This window comes from Mixophyes fleayi, chromosome 2 (assembly GCF_038048845.1).
Source record: "Mixophyes fleayi isolate aMixFle1 chromosome 2, aMixFle1.hap1, whole genome shotgun sequence".
Taxonomy (NCBI): domain Eukaryota; kingdom Metazoa; phylum Chordata; class Amphibia; order Anura; family Limnodynastidae; genus Mixophyes; species Mixophyes fleayi.
The window spans coordinates 182,569,884-182,593,018 of NC_134403.1; the positions used below are offsets into that span (position 1 = coordinate 182,569,884).

Sequence of the window (23,135 nt, forward strand, 5' to 3'; positions counted from 1 at the left end):
AAAAGTGCTTTATTGTAACAGACTGGTTTAAACTCTCCTAGTGTCCTTTTGTCCAGTAGACTCTATGTAAAAAGGTCACATTGTTTATTGTTCTCAAACTACTGTGGGTTGACATTAATGTCCACCCCCTTCCCAATACAGAAGCAGCCAATCTTTCGCTTAGATTGTTTAATGATTATTGGTAGGAGTTTATAGAAGCACTGATCGATTTGAAAATGTCTCATTCCTTACCAAATCATAATAATAAATTTGAGTATTCATCTATTATTTTAGTTATGTTTAAGCACATAGAAGGTTATTCATAAAGAAAGCTTGCTTGCTAAATATGGCAAAATGTAAAAGATACCGTTATCAATTTCCAATGTTTCTTAAGCTGACAAAAAATGTTATTCTCCATTATCCTAAATAGATTCCCCCATTTATGATTCTTAAAAATCCTAAATATATTGGTACTTTGGTGTGAGCGGAGAGAGCGGAGCTGATGGTCAGTGGCAGCTAGGTACACCTCTCAGTGGAGCCCCAAGATAGGCACTCTCCCACAAAATATTATGATAAGGAAAGAAGCGGATTTGATAAGAATAATATGTTATAGCACCCATTTGCCAAGATTTTTTTTTTTTCTTTTAACATCACCTTCGTGTATATATGAGCAGAACAGAGTCAAAATATTTTTAAATCTCCAGCCAAAGGTTTTACTTGAAGAGGGAGACATATGTTAAAGCTTTGTGCTCGCAGACATAATACTATTAAAAAGTTCTGTAAATAATCTATTGAGGTTGTCATTGGTGGATGGTGCCATAAAAAGCCTTAAAGGGGTTTTGATCAATTCACTCCTTATTTTTTTAAATAACTGCCCTTTATGTTTAGCAATTTATTTGCCTGCTTTGGTTTGGAGTCACTGTGTCTGTTTCAGCGCTGGAGTTGTCCATGGTATTCATTTGCATGGAACACGAGTTATATATTAAATGACTTACCTGATGACTGATGAAATGGCTACTGCACTTGTCCTATTAATACCTGCATTTACGTCCTGATCGTAGCAGATTTGAATTGGCAGCACTATATTGCACCTTCTATTAACATCATATACTAAAAAAAAAAAAAAAAAAGATATGCCCAAGGCAGTGTGTACATAGAAGCTGGTAGCAATGTCATATCAAATATTAAGTCAGCATAAACTCCTTAAGAGAGAGACCAATAAATGATACAATAATTGTGTAGTGAAGAACAATGGAATCGATCCGGTAGCGTAGCTTAATTCAAAAGCAACAGTAATGTCCGGTGGCATATTCTCACCACTCTTGTAGAGAGATTGAGAGATTTTATGATTTTTTTTAAAAAAATGTTCTTCATTCTGAGGTCCCTCTCCAATCAGGCTTTCCACATCCTGTAACATAACCTACAGTCCTATCCGTAAGCTTTTCAATTTTGATTGCCATCCTTCGATGCCTGGCCCTAACAATACTCTTGTTCTCCTGAGCACGATGGTTTGGATGCTTGCAAAGCTCTGTACTAAGCTAACATGGGTGTAGTCCGTTATACTTATAGGCCTATTGCTTTGGGAGGAGAATTAAACAGCATGCCTGAGGAAAACCCAGTGTTTGTTTTGCAAAATGTAACATAGTTAACCAGCAGTGTGCTGTCTTAGCCCATCTGGCACCCCTTGAGAGAGGAACAATAAACATGCATGGTACCACCTTTCAGTAGTCATCACTCTTACAAAATATACATAAAAACATGTTTTGTCTTGCGTTCTTGCTCTTCTATAAAGAACCTGTAAATCTAAAGTGAAACGTTGGCTATAAATAAATCTGAAATATACATGTAAAAGTTATCAGAAATCAAGATATTTGAGATGAAGATATGGATGTGGGGGTGATATCGTCCTACACACAGCAGAGACATTTCAACTTCTGGCCGCCTTTTTCAGAAAACAAAAACTTGCACTCAGCTGTACTGTAAATGTAAATATTACGTCAAACATCTCAAGTTCTGTTTGTGAAGGTTTTAGTACCTTAGTTTTTTTAGTTCCAGTGGTCCTTTAATATTGCAGAGCTGAACAGTAGTTTTATTATAGTTTTATTTTGATGTGTATTTGTAATAAAGAACATTTAAATTGTCCTAAGAGAGTTATTATTCAGTGGCTTTTTTATATTTAAACAATAAAGTATTTTCTGATTCCATCTGACCACTGCAAGTTTTGGCATCTGTTATGAATTCCTTCCTCAATTAGTCACAAACTTGTTGCAGCCCTGACAAGAAGTTATATTTAATTTATTATGTGGGCTTTTCTAGGTGTCTTTTTTTTTTTTTTTTTTTTTTCTTCTTCCTTATAGCTAGCGTTGGTCTAAATTAGCTGGGTCGTTGTGTCTACTATATTATCTTATAACAGTGTCACTGTACATACTGTTGTAAGTATGTTTTTAATTGTATGTTGCTTCTACCAAAACCTCTACGCCTGGTAATATAGTGCAATATGTAATGGTATAAGATCTGTTTACCATAAAATAATTGTTGGGGCATCATCATTTGGGGATAAGTCGCCAACCTACACAAGATAAAGTACTGAGTCAGATCGATGTGCAATGCATACACCTGCTCTACATTTCTTGTTGTAGCTCATAATACCTTGTTTAATAATGTGTAAAACTATATTACATTGTGACTTAGCCATTTTTTACTTTGTTTTATAATAACATGTTTGTTTATAGTTAAAATTGTAGCATCATGTGCACAGTTGTGAGGACATTGTACGAATGGGTTTGATGAAAACTTTTCATGATACACTGGAACCAACATCTTTATATTAAATGGTACTTCTATATTATGAATAAATAAGGTTATTTTAAAATTACTTATAACATCACCATTTATTTAAAAAGAAAAAAAAATAGCATGCTAATAGAAAGTTGTGAACTTCCACAATATTTCCCCAATAAGTTTAAACAATCAGTGTTCTCAATTAATATAACTTAAACGGTAATATATTTTGGTTTTACCATTGCTGTGAAATTACTTTCAATTTATAAAAACCTTGTGAATCAAATAATATGTTTATTAATTATTTTTAATATGTATTAATTTTTCAATTTATATATTCTGTTACAAGCCATATGAATTGGAATAACGCGGTGCTAATAGTATTACCGTTACTACGGTAATCTTAACTCTGATTTTTGCTCGGGACCGCGAGTTAAAATGACCGTTTTACCAGTAATACTATCGGCACTGCGTTATTCCTAAAATAACTTGGCCGAATTGAATCGGCCCCATAGATTTCTACTATTCCATTTTCATGCTGATTTTACTCAGGTTTGTGTTTAGAGTAAACTATTAGGCATTTGTCTTCTAAACTTTTTTTCCTTGCAAAATTTAAAATCTATAAGAAGTATGAACTTTAAGTTTAAGTGTCATTGTTGGTCATCCGTTCACATACAATCACTTTGCACTTTTACTTTACATAATGCATTGTGTTCTCATTTGCTTTTCATTATCCTTCTGCACAGAGAATGCTGGTTCACACAAGGACATTAACCAAAATCTGAGCATGGCTGTCACAATTGCTGTACACAAAAGGCAGACTATCATAAAAATGAAGCTGCTTTTTAAAAGAAAGACATGGCCTAGTTATATCTTTAAAATAAAATTATCAAGTTCTAATTAAAATAGGTGTGAGAGGAGTGCACACTTACGTGTTCTCTCCGTAATGAAATCACTTAAATGTAGTCTCTTGTTTCTGGGAATGATTGTTTGCCAAGTCACTACAATGCCATCAGAATCTTAAACATATATATATAGAAACCACTAAAACATGTATCTTTTGTTGTCAATGCTCTTATTAATCTACTTCTATGTGGTGGTATTGTGGAAAGCCTTGTTGTCCTCACCAGTAGGTAGGGGATAAATTGTTATTTGTATAATGTTTTATGTAGGCCGCATCCCTTTTACACTTGAGTAATGCATATTCAGGCCCACTACCATTAGTTTTGATTTCCCTCCTTTGCCTGGTGCCAGTCACTGCACTGCTTTGAATCAGTTTCTAATAAGCTAAGAAAATTATATGTAGATTGTAGGCGTATTTGCCTAATACAATGCAATTGCTTTCAATTTAATGAATGTTTCTTGAGTATACCGAATAAAGAATCATTTTACAATGTCTTTATAAATAAACAAAATAAAATGTGTTTCAGAAAAAGCCAGAGCCCCAACCTCCTGTTTCTACCAATCCCTTCCTAGATGATGACAACATAGGAGAGGAGTCTGGTCTGCAGGGAGATAGTGACCTAGAAAAAGTGAGTATTGTGGGACGGTTTATTTTCCTTTTATTTGTCTATGCTAAAGCTTGTTTCTTCATTTTACATTGATATGTGCAGATAAGGGAGGCAGGCACAGGATTATTGTACTTTTTAGTCTTGATTGTTACTATTAATGTGTGCATCAAAACCCAAGGTGTGGCAATGATGCTATTACTGAAAGTACTTTAGAAGTTAGTACTCCCATCAGCTTGATGTAAGTCATTGAAAACCACATCAGCGTACATAGAAGTCACAATAGCCTAGTTGTTGTTGGTGATGCACCTGTAGTCTCATTTAAAAAGCAGTTTAAAGTGTTATTTGTGAATAGCCCTCTAGTAGTGTCCAAGTATTAGAAGATCCCCTTACAATCTCTATGTAGCAACACGTTGTCAAAATGACCTCCTTATGGTGATTTTACAGCAATTGCTATGTACCTCAAATTAGCCACATTCCATAGGCAAGATCTCTTTTAAAAGCTAGGTAAATTCAGTTTTGCTCATAGTTGAGGATTTGTGAGTGATTCTGCATCCTAACCTTAAGTTTAGTGATCAGTTGCCTGCATATATCAGTTGGGATATCAAAATATTAACAATTTAAATAAAGCCACAAATCAGTTTTTGGTTAAACAAAATTGAATACAACAAACACAGATTAAGCCTTTAACTACTGTCTGTGCTAGATATAATAAGATAATTCTCAAAGGAGAAATGTAATTGTAAAATAAATACAGCTAATAAAAAATACTACTAAACAATTATAATGGACTAATATGGAGACCCCACCTCCTCAATGGTTAACAGATATATAAACTCAATCATTTTAATAATAAAAAACAAAAAAAATCAGCCTGTAACAATACAAATGTGGTGCCTAATACATGAGTAGTGCTCATGACAATGAATAACACATTCGGAAAGTGCTGTGATGTCTTCTTAGTGGTCCTCAATAGGGTCTCAATCAACTTTTAGGGTACCAGGAAAAAGACATTATCCTACAAGCACATGATGTTTATGTAATTTTTTTCTGATTCTGTAGTCATGTTTGAACTTATGCCTTTCCTTTAACTGCCAAGTCTTCCACCAGTGGGGGGCTTACTATTCATACAACTGAAACACCACATTATCTTTAGCAAATTATCAGCACATTCCCAGAAAATCAGACTCTCTGCTCCTAACTGATTTTAAGATATAGGCAGAGGTGATGGCTGATTTTTTGTTTCTTGTTGTCATTTAGGATTTAAGCTAGGTACCCACTGGTGTTGCATTTGCATTTTTCTACCCTAGTAAAAGCAATAGTGAAAATTCATGTCAAACATATCTGATTATTATTACTAGCATTTGGTTGTCATTCAATGGGTTAACACATTGGATAGAAAACAATGGGTTTCAAATATTGAAACACAAACCGAACACTACTGCAACACTAGTAACATTGATAAGGGTATGGTAACACTAGAAATAAGGTTTCTAGTGTCGCCCATGTTTATGTGCGCTCATAAAAAAGACGTGCTATTAACACCTGTTATTTGTGAGGCCTTGAACTATTATATATGTTTTTTTACAGCCAAAAAAGCCCAAAGCACCAGAAAATCCATTCCATGGCATAATTTCAAAGTGTTTTGAGCCTCATCTGTACGTGTACATAGAATCTCAAGACAAGTAAGTGATCTTCATAACTTAGCATATTACACTTTCACATAACTTTTTACATTTTCTTAACCCCATCTGTTGTATAAGTGATTTAATTTTCAGTTTTATTTGACCTCAAATATGTGAATTCCACATGGAAAAAACTGCAATGCTCTCCCTTTACTTCTAGTATTGTTCGCTTTTACTTGTGTTTTCATTGTCCTTTTGTTGAGTACAATCAACAAATTACACAACCTGTATTGTTATTGCCTGCTGTTACAAATTAAAAGTTTAAAAAAGGTTTGGGGCTTTTGTTGTTCCAAAAGCTGATGGGTCATTCAGGCCGCTTCTGAGGCTGCCAGGATTCAAGATGAAATCCTTGTGGTCAGTGATTCAGACTCTGGACTCCCACAGTTGGGTCCTCAACCTCAAGAAGTCCACATTGACTCTGACCAAACAGATGATTTTTTTTGACACCAGTAAACAGTGGGTGTTCTTGCCTCCAGACAAGGTCCAGGCTTTGCGGAAAATGGTAAGATCTCTGTTGTCTGTCAAGCAAATCTCTGTACACTTCTGGGCAAGATTGTATCGACTTCACAGATGGTCCAGTTTGTTCCGCTTCATGCACAGGAGATTCAGCTTGGAACTCCTCTAGAAGTGGAACAGATCCCACCTGAACCTGTTCCAGTCAGATGTTTTATCTTTCTCCTCGAGTGTGTCAGTTGCTCCTTAGGTAGGCTGCAGAAAGACAATCTGTGCAGGGGTTGCACATTCTCTGAAAATGGGTGTGAAGACCGACTGCATCCCAACTCCAAAGGCTGTCATTCGTTGTAACCAAAGTGCAATCCCAGAGTCTTTGGACTCTAGAGGACTCTAAGCTTCCAATCGATGTGTTGGAACTGCGAGAAGTGGTTGACACTCTGATCAGCACTTAACGTTTGGTGCAGGTACGGTCGGACTATGCCACGGCAGCGGCATACATCAATCACCAGAGCGGCACCAAGAGTCTTTTAGCGATGCGAGAGACACACAAGATCTTTCGGTGGGCCGAAACTCACATTCCGGTCGTCATGGCAATTTTTATCTCGGGGGTAGAAAATTGTGAGGCAGACTCTGTATCCCAGCGAATGGTTCCTCCATCTGGAGTTGTATCGCAAGGTGGTGGACAGATGGGTCAATCAGACATCGACATGATGACATCACGGTAGAACCACAAAGTCCAGTAGATGTCTTGTCCATACCTTGGCGGTTCCCCTTAGTCTATATGTTCTCATTGGTAGCCATGCTTCTGAGGGTCTTAAAAAAAAAAAAAGGTAAAGAGAGAGGGTGTTCCCGTCATTCTAGTAGCGCCGGAATTGGCCTCGGATAGCCTGGTACAGTAACATTCTCTCCATGGTGGGGGGTGTCGTATGCCACTCTGGCCAGACCTGTTAACTCAAGGAACGTTTTATTGTGTCTGTTGAGAACATCTGGCTTTAACAGGGTGATTGCTGAAGCCATGATCCTTCAAGCAATGGGTTTTTCTGAGCGCATTGTGCAAACTATGCTTTGGGCTCAGAAACCGGGTTCAGCCTGTTAAAGCGATTATAAGGTTGAAAGATATTTGATATCGGAAGCTAATAACTAACAATATAATAAGTGTGTTTTTGCAAAGCTATTAAATTAGATGCAATATATAATAAGGCAAATTGTATTAGAATTAAGGATGACACTGCATGTGCTAGAAGCTGACATTCACAGCTTAACCAGCAACTTGTTATCAAGATTGTATCTTCTAATTATTGTGCTGAGTTGTTATCCTATGGCAACCAGAGGGACTGCTTTAAGTATCTGATCTGTATGCACATTTCGATATGGACAAGGGCTGACATAATGAAAATAGCTTTCAGTATGCTAATACTCAAATGAAGCAAGATGAGTTATTCTTTTAATTTGAAATGGAATCAACCAATGAAGTTTGAGCAGCAGGGTGTAACTGATGCATCTGGACTATGAGAATAGAAGGATTCTCCTTTAAGAGATGATATCTTGTGTTTTCTTAGACATTGGAATGTACGTGTTAGGATATCATGAATATGCAATTAGTTGTGTAACTTGTAACCCATAAATATCAAGTGTGAAGAATGGAGTGGAGAGCTTTTGGACTGAAGCCAAAAGAGATGTACACTCTCATTTTGTAAGATGGATGTTTTACTTACTGTTATTTTACCTTTTATTTTGAAGTAAACCTTCATTACTTCTGACTTCTTTTCTGGACATTGTTATTTCAACCTTATTAAGCCAACATTATATCATTGTGTATGAGGATATATATTGTCTGGTGTGAATGGAAGGGGTGTACCCTACCTCTTCTTTTTTTTTTTTTTCAATTGTCCAGCTTGCTTATGTTTTTGAAGGACAGGCTGGACACTGGTTTGTGCCTTCACTTAAGGGTCAGGTGTCAACTCTTTCTGTCTTCTTTCAAAGAAGACTCGCTCTGATGTCTGATGTGCAAACGTTCATTTAGGCAGTGCTGCATGTGCAGTCTCCATATGTTTCTCCAGTAGCTCTTTGGGATTGAAACTTGGTGTTGAGTGCTTTGCATCATTCCTCTTTTGAACCCTAGGACACAGTGGATTTAAAATTTCTGATGTGGAAGACTGTCTCCCTTTTAGCCATTTCTTCAGTCAGAAGAGTTCAGAGTCTGCAACAATTATCCTGCAAGTTTTGTCATTAATGAGGATAGGGCAGTTCTTGGAAGCAAGCCTTCATTCCTCTCTAAAGAGGTGTCCAGATTCCGCATAATCGGGACATTGTCATCCCTGCCCGGACCAAATGTCGGTCTTTGGAGGACAAAGTTTCTCTTCGTTCTCATGATGTGGTCCTGGCATTGCGCACGTATGTACATAGTAACATAGCATAGTAACATAGTTGATGAGGTTGAAAAAAGACACCAGTCCATCAAGTTCAACCTATTTTGGATCTCTGGCGATCCCTCACTTATAATTGAAATTGATTCGGACTAAGCAACCTCCAATCTGTTTCTGTTTCAATTTATACAGTGGCAAAATTTTCCCTTGCATCTATGCCCCTTTCTATGCATGCCAATACTAATATTTGCCCTTGCAGCTGCCGCTTGACATTGAGCACTATTGCTTAGTCTACAGTGCAGATGTTAGATATAGCTGATTTCAATGGAGAATCTGCATCATTGTTTATTTGTAACTCTGCACAATTACTCTAATCTGTTGCTATCTGATAAGTCATGTTTTATTGTTTGCTAATTCTCCCTCTGTCTCTCTGTCTATGGCATAAAAAAATTGAAATTCATAACAGCTGGTTTTGTGTAAAGAGCCCTGACCAATCATTGCTCTCAACATATTATGAGCTACTGTATGTAAGAGGCATGAAGTATCAACGTTTTCCTGTCTATATAGCTGGAGAACTTGATGTTAAATGTGCCACCATGGGTGGGGACGGCATCTCAAGCAAAACGTTGTATATAAAAGTAATAATAACCAGGAATCCTATTTTTTTTTTTTTTTTTTTTCACTTTTAACATGAATTATTCTGTATTACACTTTTGAGAATATAGTCCTATGCAATAACTATCCATCATTTTAATGTATGTAAACCTATATTTACAGGTATATTTATTTCAGAAATTGTCAAAAGTTTCTGAAAAAGCACATTGTCCAAAATAAATATTTCTTATGTATGTGCATATTTTTGTATGTGTTCCACTTAACGTACAACAGAGAAGTAACAGATGTAAATGGTCCTTAATGTACAGTTAGCAAAGTAACTGAAGATGGCGATCCCTTGAAATATTTTCCTAAGGATCCTTACATATTATGATTTGTATTACTGAATACTGTATTCATACACTGTAAAAAACTGGCATGTGTGCTGCTTTATTATTCCTCCTCCATGTACCTTGCTAAGTAGGTCTGGTGCCTAATCTAATACTGAACTAGGCCAAAACTGTCAGGGGTCTGTCATTCTGCCTGCCAGCCAATGTAATCCCAGGTTTCGGTAATCCTGACACACCCTGTCCTGACTTTACATTGAAATTCATTTTTATTTTCCTCTTTTCCACTCAATCAGAAATGTTTTCCATTAGTGTTTCCCTTGCAGGCACCCAAACTTGAAAGGAATTTGTAACCTTAGCTAAAGGTTTTGAGAAGAGAAAGCTTACAGTTTCCCAGATTATTAACCCAGATGTGCCTTAAGTATATATTTTTCTAACTGAAACATCTGATTCTGCTGGGTAACAATATTAGTACATTTTCAAGTGTTTTACTATTTTAATGACTGCTATTTTTGCCAAGGTGTTTTTGCTCTTATAGGTATGGTTTTATTTGTAGACCCGCTATCCAGAGAGAACTGGTATTAGTAGTATTATTATGAAGCACTGCTATAAATTCTATCATTGGGTCCACTTGCTTCATGTGTACAAGTGCATGTAACCAATTCAAAAGGCTTTTATCACTGATAATTGCAGATAACAAACACTCTGTTGTTCAAAAAATCTGAATTCTATATCTGCAGCAATTATTTACAGATTATTTCATATTCAATTGGACGTGTTACTGTAAAAAGTAACACGGTCTGTGCATTATTACCGATATTACGGTAATAGTGCGCATAATTATCGTTAATACAGTAATTTCAGAGAGAAATCTGTGTTAAAATTACCATATTAACGGTAATACACCTAGCGTGATGCTATTCTGTGGGAAATTGAATTCCTCCCAGAATACCGCTGCGGGAAAACCTATTACCGTTAATATGGCAATTTTAACCCAGCTTTCTGCTCGCAGCTCTCTGGGCCACGAGCAAAAAGCCAGCGTTGAAATTACCATATTAGCGGTAATTATGCGCACTATTACCGTAATATCGGTAATAGTGCGCAAGCCAAGTTAATTTTACAGTAACGCGGCCAATTGAAATCCCCCCTTACGATTGGATATACTTTTGTATTTATTTCTTATTCCTATGTATGTAGTGTCAGCTTGATTCCTAAAGTAGCCTTATGCTGGGCAAACACAGGCTAGGGTCACTTTCTAATTTGAACACACCTGTGGGTGGCAACATTGATCTCTGAACTGCCGAATAACTTCTGGACCACATAGCAACTTGTTCGTGCAATTGGAAATGACTAAACAAACTGGCCAACGATGAATCCTCCAGCCACATTATCAAGCATGCCTGATAATGAATTCATTTTGATAGGATTATTATGCGGTAGCCCCCTTTTAAAATGCAATATACTTATAAAAATCTAACTGGGATAACACTTTTCCTGCCAGTAATTCAGTTTAAACTATAGAAAGCCTTTCAAAGCCTAAAATGCTTGATAACATTGGATACTACCTAGTACTCTGCTTTATAACAAGTATAATGTAACAGGCTGGGCATCTCAATGGGTACCATCTAAACATAGGTTTTCCACATTAACCCCCTTTCCTTAGTCAGTAGGACTATCCCATGCCCAGAAGGCAACACTTCATCTTGACTAATGGAAGATGTTTAAACTCAGGTGATTGAAATTCCTTTCTAACTGACCACTGAAGCTGTTCAATAAGCTGCATTGACAGATATTAAATGCACTGATTTTATTTTAAAATTCCTTAAAAAGCCCTTTCTGTTCCACCAGTTGAAAGAGTATGTTTATTGAGCAAATTGTATGTATAGGTGGAATTCACTGTTAAATCCTACCAGCTCTTGTGGACTTTTGTATCGCTATAATCACATCTTTTTCTGATTGGCTAGCAGTCACAGATGGAAAATTAGCCTTAACTGTTTAATTTGGGTGGAAGTCACCTCTACCTCCTTCACCTTCAATTCCGTGCAATTTAGAGGTTCATTTTCTGAATGTGCTGTGTTTCAACAGGACTTATGGCCACGTTATCATGGAAGTTAGATTAATCTGACCTGCATTTTCTCTTTGAGAAAGGACAGTATACACAGGAGTAGGAAGGCTCACACCAGTTAATAAATAGCCGTATGTCCAGCTGTTAGTGCAGTGGTATGTGGTCTGGCCAGTCCTCTCTCCTCCCTGTGTTGTATCCAGAAACTGGGCAAGTAAACAACAGCAACGTCTTTAGCTCATGCTTATTCCTGAGTTTTGCTTGAAGTTTTTTTTGTTTTTTTTTTAAACCCAGGCCATTTTCTCACAGGTGTTCACCAGTGAGTGTAAGATATTTTTTAGGTATCATGACAGGCTACACCACTACAACTAAATTTGGTCCTTACTAACAGGGAACTTCTGATAAAAACACACTTCGTTTTACACATTTTATTTAAATATAGATGTATTTCTTTCCACACAAGTTAACTTATTTTGATGCCTGTGGAAAATAAATGCATTAAGCTTATGCTTCCTAAGCCGCATGGAAAATTACTGCCCCTTTATGTTAATGAATTTAGTTTTTATAGCAAGAGGGCACAATTCTATCATTTAGCAAGAAAAGTAAAGCAATATTTCCTACATGTGTTAGCCATTCTCTAGTTTTTTGAATGCAATAAGATAGAGTAAACACAGTAATACTTTTTATTCATACTTTTTTACATTTCATTCTGTTTTATATGTAGCAGAGAAGAGAGGTGTGCATGATACTTGACTTGCAGCAGAGTTATTAACAAAAATTTATATGTGTACTGGATATATAGAGTTACTCATAAAACTAATAAAAACTCTACATCCATTGCTGGAGTAAATAATCCCCAAAAGCCATACCCGACGCATTTTGTCACAGGGACTTAAAAAAGTACTGAATAAGGTACTTCTCCTCCAGTTTTGTTTAAAAAAAAAAAGGAGGGATGTGTTATTCTATCTTACAAAAACAAATTAAATATATGGTTTTGGTGTGCAGTCTGCTGTTGTTGAAACTAGTATATGCTTTCTGCCTGTGAGCCTCAAAGACTAGTTTTGTTTGCTTAATTACATATTTAGTGACCAAAATTGAATAAGCCAAGACTTTTACCATAGATGAAATGTACACGGACTAAGTAACTTCATAGGGATACTGTTGTTTACTTTGATTTTGAAGAAAGTAAAATGTGATTTCTTCTAGTACTGGCAGGTTTTAGTAGAAATCAGATCTCAAGTTTCTTCCATCAGGTATGTGGAAAATAAACGTGGTTTGGAGACAAATCTTAAAATTTTTGGATAATAAAGGAACATATAAAACAGTAGAAATATAAAACCACTTTGCTGCACATTAAATTTATATTGGTATGAGATCTGTTATCCAGAATGCTTGGGACTTGAGGTTTTCTGGGTAAAGTGTTTTTCCACAATTTTGAGCACTTTATTTTATATGTACTAAAACACATTTTAAAATGACACTGTTTTCCCCTTCCTACTGTTTATTCTCTTCTCAATTATTATTTTGTGTAGCAGTGTTCCTCACTTTCTTACTGTAGGAAGAAACACTTGTTGGTCTTGTTATGCTGCTGCTCAGGGTTATAATGTCACAGTCAATTTACTTTTCTTTATGGTTCTCTCTGGATAGCGGGTTTACAGATAAAACCATACCTATCATTAACACCTGTCAAAATAGCTGTCATTAAAATAGAAAAAGACTTGAAAATGTACTAATGTTGCTAGTCTACCATTTTGCTGTAGTCAAAACTAACACTAAACAAAGCCACTTTCTTGTCCTACAGGAACCTTGGAGAATTAATCGACCGCTTTGTGGGTGATTTTAAGGCCCAGGGTCCACCGAAATCAACTTCAGAGGATGCAGGAGCTGTTCTCCCAAGCTGTGCTGACCTGTTTGTTTACTACAAAAAGTGCATGGTGCAGTGCTCCCAGCTTAGCACCGGGGAGCCAATGATTGCCCTGACATCTATATTCCAGAAGTACCTGCGGGAATACGCCTTGAAAATTCTGTCTGGTAATCTGCCCAAGTAAGATAACTTCAAACGTATTTTATACTGTAAAACTATTTCTTTCTTTGGTTTATTAAGAATAATTCCACATTCTCAGTGAACAAAACACTAAACTGGGCTCTATGAAATAATGTACAGCTTGTTCATCTGTTAATGATTTAAGGCAGCCATGTTGCTTTAATTTAAACTTCAATCTTAAATACATTAACAGTAGATAATTCCAGTTTACATCAAACATTAAAGGATAATCCCATCTTTAAATATTATCTGTAACAAAACAATTATTTGCCCAAAAAATATGTCTGTATATATCTGTGACAGGATGGACCTCCTATGCCACCCTGTCCGTGTTGGTGGGGGATCGGCTGGGTGTTCCTTGCCACCGTCCCCTTTCTTTATCCCAAATTGCGCCCCTCTAAACACAGTAGGAAGGGCTGGTGGCTGCCACTACTAGGCTCCTTCGCCAACCCTTGGAATCGGTTCCTTGTGGGTAACGCTTGCTGCTAGTGTACCCCTTCACTGGGCACCTGGGCTGGTACCTCTGACCTTTTCCTTTAGTTCTGGGTTGCTGTGGATGGTTCCCCCTGGCCTATCGCACTTGCCAGAGCTGCAAGGTAGCAGGCGGAGCTTTGGTACTGGAATGCTGGGTTTCAACCTCAGAACAGCCGGATAACAGATTAGATTCGTCTAATCTGTAGGTCACAGCAGGTAAGCAGTCGTCAAAACAGGATCTTGAAGCAGTGATGTTGTATTAGCTCAAGTAGTCCTAATACTTTTGTAAGAAAGCAGATTTTAATTTATTTTTTAAGAGAAATGCAACATGTTTGTATTCTAGTTAATTTACTTTGTGTTTTGTGTTTGTATCTAATTACATTTTATATTGAAAATGTGATTCATTTCGATATAGGCCATTATTGAATGGTTAACATCAGAGTGTATCCATAATGATTCACAGAATCCAGATCCAACACAGGTGTGAAATCCCTTGTGTATATAATCTAGTAATGAACCCATATAAACTAATTTTGCCCATGGTCCCTTATAGCATTCTGCCAACAGATATTCTAGGATTTCAGACAGAATCATTTTAAAATCTCTCCTGAGGCTTGTGATATTTATGCTGTAGCTGACGACTCACAGACCAGATAAATGCTATAATCATAACCTACGTGAGGAAAAGTGAATTATCTTTTAAAGGAGAGTCTAAAGAGTTGAGGGCTACAAAGCTCCTGCAATTTGCATTGATTTGCCTCATAAGACCCAGCTTACATTTATATGAATGGAAGATAGACAATCCTTGGTATTAAGAGCACTGACATGTACTGAAGTAAAATAATACATGCTATTTATTCATGAGTGTCTTCTCACCTTTCTCTTTTAATAAAGTGTTTTATGATTTAGGAGCCAGGGGTGCCGAGTGCTTAATATTTTTATTTCTACATATGAGAAATCTCTCTTTTGATAGCAGCTGCATTTTCACAAGTAAGGGTTGTCTGACACTTTCAATACAAGCTACTTCTAGGTGTTTGAGTACAGAAACAAAGTAGCAGTTTTGCACTGGTGTGTTAGTTTCTTTACTAGCAGAGTCGTGCGTCACTTTATTAATGTCTCAATGCTCAGCTGGCTTGTAAATTCCCCACATATGTATAGCACAGTGAGGAAGCCGTCCTGTCGGCTGTGTTTCCTACAGATGAATTGCTGTTTTCGTGCACACATATGATGTCTGTTGCTAAATGTAGTAGTAGCCCTGTAGTCCAATAAATCTTTATTCTGCTCTGGGAGGAGGAATGGGTTGTGAGGATTATTGTGCTAGTTGGGAAGGTGTATGTTTCTTTTATACTTGCAACAAGACACCAACAGATTCCTTTCCACTGAGAAACTCCTAAAACTTATTTTCTTTCTTGGGGACTGAAAAAGGCATACCTGGACTAGGCTTTCCTTCAGTTCTTTTAATAACAGCAATATCTTCCAAAACAAATATGTCCTGGACATGAGAAAGGAAGGAGGCTCAACGGTCGTCTGTTAAAATAAGACAGTGGTTGTTTCGAGATCTGAAGAAATGAATGGATAGGTTTATGGAATGTACAAGATCTACCCAACAGGTTCCAGCTATTATACTGATATTGCCTTCAGACTTGTTCCACCAACTATTCTTAGCTTTCTTAGCTTGTCCATAAAGCCAGAACACAGTCAATTGGCTTTATTAAAGTATGTAATCACATGTAGGGAAATCCTTAATTACGATATTTTTCTTTACTTTAAAGTGATGCTACACATGAAAAATATGTTAAAATATGTTGGAGTCTGATAAATTATAATTTGCTGCTTTTTCTTAACAAACCAACTACTGTATTCATTAAAATTCTTTTTTTCTTTTTTTTTTTTCAGGAGCTTTTTTTTTTTTTTTAACAGAAATATTTTCATTGGGGTATTTAAATGTCAAGGGAAAGGGATACAGAAAAAAGGAAGGGAATGTGGAGGGGTACATAGTGGGGAGCAGACAAAACACACAATGCATACAATCAAAATATTAAGTGGCATTAGTGCATGATGGTTAATAATATACAAGGCATACTTCAGGCAGATAAATAAGCTAGGACCAAACTATTGCATGTCTCATGGGGGAGCTGGGACGGGGTTTGGTAGGTCCTATATAGAAGCTTCATAAACATTTTTAGGTGATTAGTACATTTAGACATTTTAGATAGATTATTATAAATATAAACCCATTGCGTTAAGGAGAGAGATATATCAAGATCGGATTCCCACTTTATTAGAGAGGTATGTTTAGTCATAACAAGGAGAGTGATGAGGTATGTGTAGCAGAATGTAATGTCTCCTTTATTGTTGCCTCTAGTCTGCTTAGAATAAAGGAGGGGCGGAGAAGGGTTCAACGGGCAGGTCTGACAGAGAAGGTCAGTGACCAATGTCGCAGCCGAAGGTACTTGTAGAAGTCTTTAGAGGAAAGGCCAGCGTTATCCTACAGCTGCGCAAAGTAGCAGAGCCCCTCAGTGCTAAATAAATGTGCCAAAGAGCAAAAGCTTTCAGAGATCCAGCCAGAGAGATCAAGGTCAGGGATAAGTGTAGAAACACTGGAGAAAGAGAGACATAACTGGTTGGGGGTACAAAATCTAAGGAGGAGCCTACTGTCCTATCCCAAACTCTTAAGTGCATCCCAAATGGAGGAGGGGGGCTGGGAGTGATGAGGTCTCAGAAAATCAGGGAGCCAGATCAATTCTATAGGAAAGGAAGGGTGAAGGGCAAGTTCAAGGTCAGCTCAGGGCTTGTGATGAGCTGGAAGAGCCCAATCCCGGATCTGAGATACAATACATGGCTCTTGATATTTTACAAGGTTAGGTGGGGCAAGCCCACCATGTCTTCTGGACAGAACCATTCGGGTAAAGGACAGACGGGAGGGTTTGCCCCTGCAGATGTATTTAAGCATAGAGGAGTGGAGTGTGTCCATATACTTCTTTGGGAGCAGGTATGGGATTGTTCTAAAAACATACATGAGTTTAGGGCGCAACATCATTTTGAACGCATCCACTCTACCAAACTGGGAGACCTCATAGCCCATCCAAGTGATTAATAACCTAGTAAGCTGATCAATCAATAGCGGATAATTAATGTCAAACATGTCAGAAATGTTTGCCGGGATGTGTATCCCTAGGTAGGAAAGCGAGTGTTCTTTCTAAGCATATTTAAAGCGACCCTTCAGGAGTGTCAAGGAATCAAGTGAGGGGTTAAGGGGGAGAGCTTCCGTTTTTGTAGTGTTTAACTTATAATACGACACACGGCTATATTCAACTAGAATTTTGTGTAAATCCAATAATGAGGCCTCTGGACTGGACACAAGGAGAAGCACATCGTCTGCAAACAAAGACTATCTTCGGTCCCCCAGAGGTTGAAACCCTTGCTAGCATTGGAGCGGCGTATGCGTTCTGCCAATGGTTCAATGGCCAATATATACATTACAGCGGACAAGGGCCAACACTTTGGCGGACGGGCCGCCATAAAGTGGCAAGATCGCCTTCAAAATACTGTCAGTGAAAACAAATTTCAACAAGACCTGCCGCATATATCCCCAATGGAGTCTGTTGAATGCCTTCTTCGCTTCCATGGAAAATCTTCAACAGCTCATCCTGAGATCTTGAGACATATTCCACAATATTTAAGACTCATCTTGTGTTATCGGAGGCTTGACGTCCCATGACAAAGCCCACCTGATCAGGGTGGACTAGGCCGGGTATGAGAGGGCCAAGCCTGCTGGCAATTAATTTAGCATTGATCTTCAAGTCAGTATTGAGAAGAGTGATCGGCCTGTACTTACGACAGTCAGCTGTATCTGCCTGGTTTCAGAATCATCACCACTTGAGCTTCTAGCATCTCCTCTGGGAACCAACCACAGTCAGTGCCCACATTATATAATTCAACCAATATGGGGACAATATCTTTCCTAAAGGTAGAATAGAAATCATTAACGTACCCATCCGGACCAGGGGCCTTACATTTCGGGAGGTCTTTTATCACTACAAAGACTTCCAGAGGGGTCCGGGGGGTATTCAGTGATTGTAAAGCAACTGCATCTAGAGAGGGGAGGTTAAGTTGATGTAGGAAGCCCTGAATCTGGGTAAGTGTGGGTTGTGGGATGGCTGGGTCATTATTAAGGTTATGGAGGCTCTCATAATACTTAGCAAAAAAGATTGGTTATGTCTTGGGGGTTCGAAATCTTTGCCTTCGGTGTTGGAAAGATGTTGAATCCTGTTTCTAGCCTGTTGGCCCCTAAGCTTCCTAGCCAGCATCCATCCTGCCTTATTGCCTGTGGTGTAGCATTTATGTCGGATATGGGATAGTGCAGCCTGGGTACGAGCTAAAAAAAAGTTTTTGAAGCTGTTTCTTAAATTGGGTCCACTCCAGTTTCAGTGCCGGTGAGGGAGAGGATTTGTTGCGAGCCTCTAGTGTTGAAAGCTTAGATTTATGTTCCTGCTGTAAGATGGCATTCACCTTTTTCAGTCTAGAGCCCTCTTGTATCGCTGTCTGCAGGACTGTCATAAGAGTGCACCAATAAGTAAAAATAGAAATGCCTTTGGGTTTGTTAGTGTTCATGTATGAAGTAAGAGCTTCTTGATGGGCTAATTTACTCTCTAGGGTTGTGAGGAGGTAATTGGAGAGACGCTACGGCCTAGGTGGAGTGGTTCGAGCAGAGGGGGACCACACCCAGAGTAAAGGGGCATGATCTGACCAGGTAATTGGGAGGATTAAGACCATTTTACAGTATTGTAGGGACCATTTGTCAGTGAGTATCATGTCTATGCGAGAGTACGTGTTGTGAACATCTGGGTAGAATGTGTAGTCTTTTGTAGCTGGGGCAGAAGTTCGCCATGCATAGTAGAGGTCATATTCAGCAATCAACTTGCGGAACGCCAAAGCTGAACCAGTGTAGTCTGGGGGTGGTGTTGTACCAGTAGGGTAGGTGTTAATCGGGGTTCTAGAACAAGGTTAAGGTCTCCCAGCAATATGTTTTTGTTTATGTTGTTATATAAATAAATAATAAATTAATCATGAGTGAGGGGAAATTATCTTAATTTTGTGTCACATTTGTTTGTTTGGTGCTATATATATATATATATATATTCAAATTAGCCCTAGACCCTCAAACAACAGGTATATGGTAAGAAAAGGAAAATGGAATCTAAGTTACCATTTATTAACATTAGATGTTGCCTAAAATGAAGCAGCACTCCCGATGAGTCATTAGAGTGCTGCTTGATTGCTGTTCTAAAACGGCCATTGAATATGGGTATGAATGGGATAACTAATAGGAAGCTGCTGTGCAGTTCCCAGGGCTCCAGTAAAGGGAATGATCAGCTTGGTTAAGAGGTAACATTTAACTGGAAATGCAGTATCAAACTGATAAACATAAAATAAACAGCAGTTCTAATATTTCAATTGTTAATTTTTATTCTCAATACCATGAGTATTGAGGTGTTATTTTTTCATGTGCTGGTGATAAAAAAAATAAAAAAACTCTTGCTGGAACTTGATTGATAAATCTGGATTCATTGTGCTTTTTTCACTAGAACCAGCAGCAGCAGCACTGGGTTGACTATCACCAGTCTCCTAAAGGAAAAGGAAGGCTCTGAAGTGGCAAAATTCACCACAGAGGAACTGTGTCTGATCTGCAGTATCCTGAGCACTGCAGAGTACTGCCTGGCAACGACTCAACAAGTAAGCCAGTAGTAGATACAGTGAGAGAGGGATGGATGTAAAGAAGGGGATATAGATATATATATATATATATATATATATATATATATATATATATATATATATATATATATATATATATATAGCTATATAGATATGTGTATATAGATATATATAGATATAATTTATGTATTACACACTGCAGTAAGAATAACGGAGGGGGACAATGTTCTGAAGTTAATGTATCATTGTTTTTTTAATGTGACATTGACTATCTTAAATTCCAATGATTGTATTAATTTTATTACCTATTTCATTCAATAGCTTGAAGAGAAGCTGAAGGAAAAAGTAGACATGACACTGACAGAAAGGATAAATCTTACAGGAGAGATGGACACTTTTAGCACGTAAGCTTGGCTCAATTCTCTTATCTCTTTATTCACAAATATTTAATATAGCAGTATATCTACAAACTTATATACGTTTATATCGGTGGTAGTCACCATCACGATGACAGTACCACCAACAGAGACAGCGAAATACAAATAGCGATTAACATGACTGCCACAGTGAGTATATATGTACATACCATATTTTAGATGTACAGCATCTGCGACAGCTCTTATACCTGGCACCAGTAAATTCCGAATAAACAAAAGGCGGCGCTTGGGAAGGACGTCATTCACAATGCTGAGAGTGGGATTACCACTTTTAAGGCGGCGATGGATGCACCCACCGCCTCTATAATGTACTCTGGCACCGGGTCCACCCATTGCTGCCATAAAAGCGGCAATCGCATTGTCAGCAGTGTGAATGATGTCCTTCCCAGTCGCCGCCCATTGTTTATTCGGAATTTACTGGTGCCGGGTATAAGAGCTGTCGGAGGTGCTGTACATCTAAGATATGGTATGTACATTCATACTCACTGTCGCAATTATGTTAATCGCTATTTGTATGTCGCTGTCTTTGTTGTCGGTGTTGGTCATTGAGTACACGTAACCCACCCATTTATATATCTATTTTGAGCTGTTACATAGCTAACCATTAACAACCCAAACACACTTTCTATTGGTGCCATCACTTGTGTAGTATATAATACTTAATGAACAGTGAAGGTACAGAGGGTTCATACGACATAAAATAGAATCTGTTTACCATACCACCCCAATACTGTGATTTATGCACCTTCTAAACCATACATGGGAGACTCCTCACTAACGACTTTCTGAGTTATAAAACCCATACAAAATATCCCCTTATTATTTCTGTGTTCTAAATTATCCACTTTATAGTTGATTAATACATTTATTCATAAAATAATAGCTATTTTTGTTGGACACTTACATTGGCATGCTTTACCCAATGCATGCTAGCGTTTAATGTTTATAGATAGCACACATTCTGATCTGGTGCGCATTTAACGTTTTCAAGTTTTTCAAGTGATGGATGTATACCTGGTTTGTGTACTACAGCCCTATAGTACCATAACAGCTTTTCAATCAGATTTAATTTTTCACGTTGGAAAAAAACTTCCATTCCATCCTGTTTTGACTCTAAAACAGTTACAAAACTAATGTGCACAATACATTTTACAGTGTGGTTTTTAGTGTATTAGTAATTAGTATAAATAGTAGAAAAATAAAAATATAATTATTCACATCTTAAATATTTGTATTTAAATAGGAAATGTGGCATTTAATAAGTTTCATGGGCAGTAATCTCACACTTTTTTGGTCTGTTTTTCTTTAGAGTGATCTCGAACAGTATTCAGCTGCTTGTGCAAGATCTAGATTCAGCTTGTGATCCTGCACTTTCTGCTATGAGTAAGGTATGTACATTTCAAGCTGATTTGCTTTCACAACCCTTACTCAGTAAGGGAAATCATACTTTTAACCCCTGCAGATACACACAGTGGCTATAAAGGGTGTTCACCCCCTTGGACTTTTTCACATCTTGCTGTGTTACAACGTGGAACCATTATGGATTTATTTGAATTTCATTCCCACTAATCAGCACAAACTGCTCGATAATGTGGCAAAAATAATTAATCCAACTATTTGTCCAAATGAATTATGAGCAAAAAAGTGATTGCGTTTGTATTTACCCCTTTGCTATATCCATACTAGATTTCGTCTAAAGTAACCAACTTTCTCCACAAGTCACAGAGTCTATCTGTGCGAAGTTAAGGTGTGTCAAATGATCATACCATAAATACACCTGTCTCATAGGTAGTTAGGGCATTTCCAAGCAAAGACTACAAAATGTAAACAAGATAACATTTGAAGGGCAAGGTCGTTGAGAAGTACCAATCAGAACAAGGGTACAACAATATTTCCAAGGCATTGAATATACCCTAAGGCACAGTAAAATACATCCACAAAAATGAAGACGAAATGGAACAACTGTGAATCTGCCTAAAATAGGACATTTTTTAAAACGGAGTGTCCGTGCGAGAAGAGCTGTAGTAAGGGAGTCTAACAAGAGGACAATGTCAATTCTAAAGAAGCTACAGTCTTCCATGGCAGATATGGGAGTAAAAAATAGCATGCACACTTCATAAATCTGAGTTGTATGGGAGGGTGGCAAGACGAATCAAACTAGCATCAAAGATCGGCAACAGTTTTCCCGAAGACATGTGGGAGACATGACCATGTTGAGGAAGATTCTGTGGTGTGTTGAGATCAACATTTAACTTTTCAGCCTCAATGCTAAGCGCTATGCTTGGCGCCATCCTAGCACTGCACATCACATTGAAAGCACCTTCCCTACTGTGGGGATGGATGGCAGCATCATGTTTTGGGGATGCTTCTCTGCAGCTTGCACTAGAAAGCTCATAAAAATAGAGGTGGCGTTGGACAGAGCATAGTACAGAGAAATCGTGGAACAAAACTTGCTGCATCCTACAAGAGGATTTGGAAGAAGGTTTATGACAATGGGCGAACGCATACAGCCAAAGCCACAGTGGAGCGGCTTGCCACCAAAAATGTTAATGTCCATTTGTGCATCTGTGGCACCATTTAAAATTGCTTTCCACAGACCATCACCATCCAACCTGAACTTGAGCAATTTTGCCAAGAAGTATGGGCTACAATTCCAGTGTTTAGATCTGCAAAACTGATAAGACACT

General features: G+C 37.8%; 1 protein-coding gene across 1 annotated transcript in view; it reads left to right on the forward strand.

The window, feature by feature from the left end:
• The window catches only part of VPS53 (VPS53 subunit of GARP complex), a 147,462-nt gene that overhangs the window by 63,792 nt on the left and 60,535 nt on the right, over nucleotides 1-23,135 (forward strand). The window contains exons 12-17 of the mRNA XM_075195055.1: nucleotides 4,191-4,292; nucleotides 5,859-5,953; nucleotides 13,577-13,819; nucleotides 19,882-20,029; nucleotides 20,333-20,415; nucleotides 21,758-21,836. Coding sequence (XP_075051156.1) covers nucleotides 4,191-4,292; nucleotides 5,859-5,953; nucleotides 13,577-13,819; nucleotides 19,882-20,029; nucleotides 20,333-20,415; nucleotides 21,758-21,836 — 750 coding nt within the window. The remainder of the gene's footprint in view (nucleotides 1-4,190; nucleotides 4,293-5,858; nucleotides 5,954-13,576; nucleotides 13,820-19,881; nucleotides 20,030-20,332; nucleotides 20,416-21,757; nucleotides 21,837-23,135) is intronic.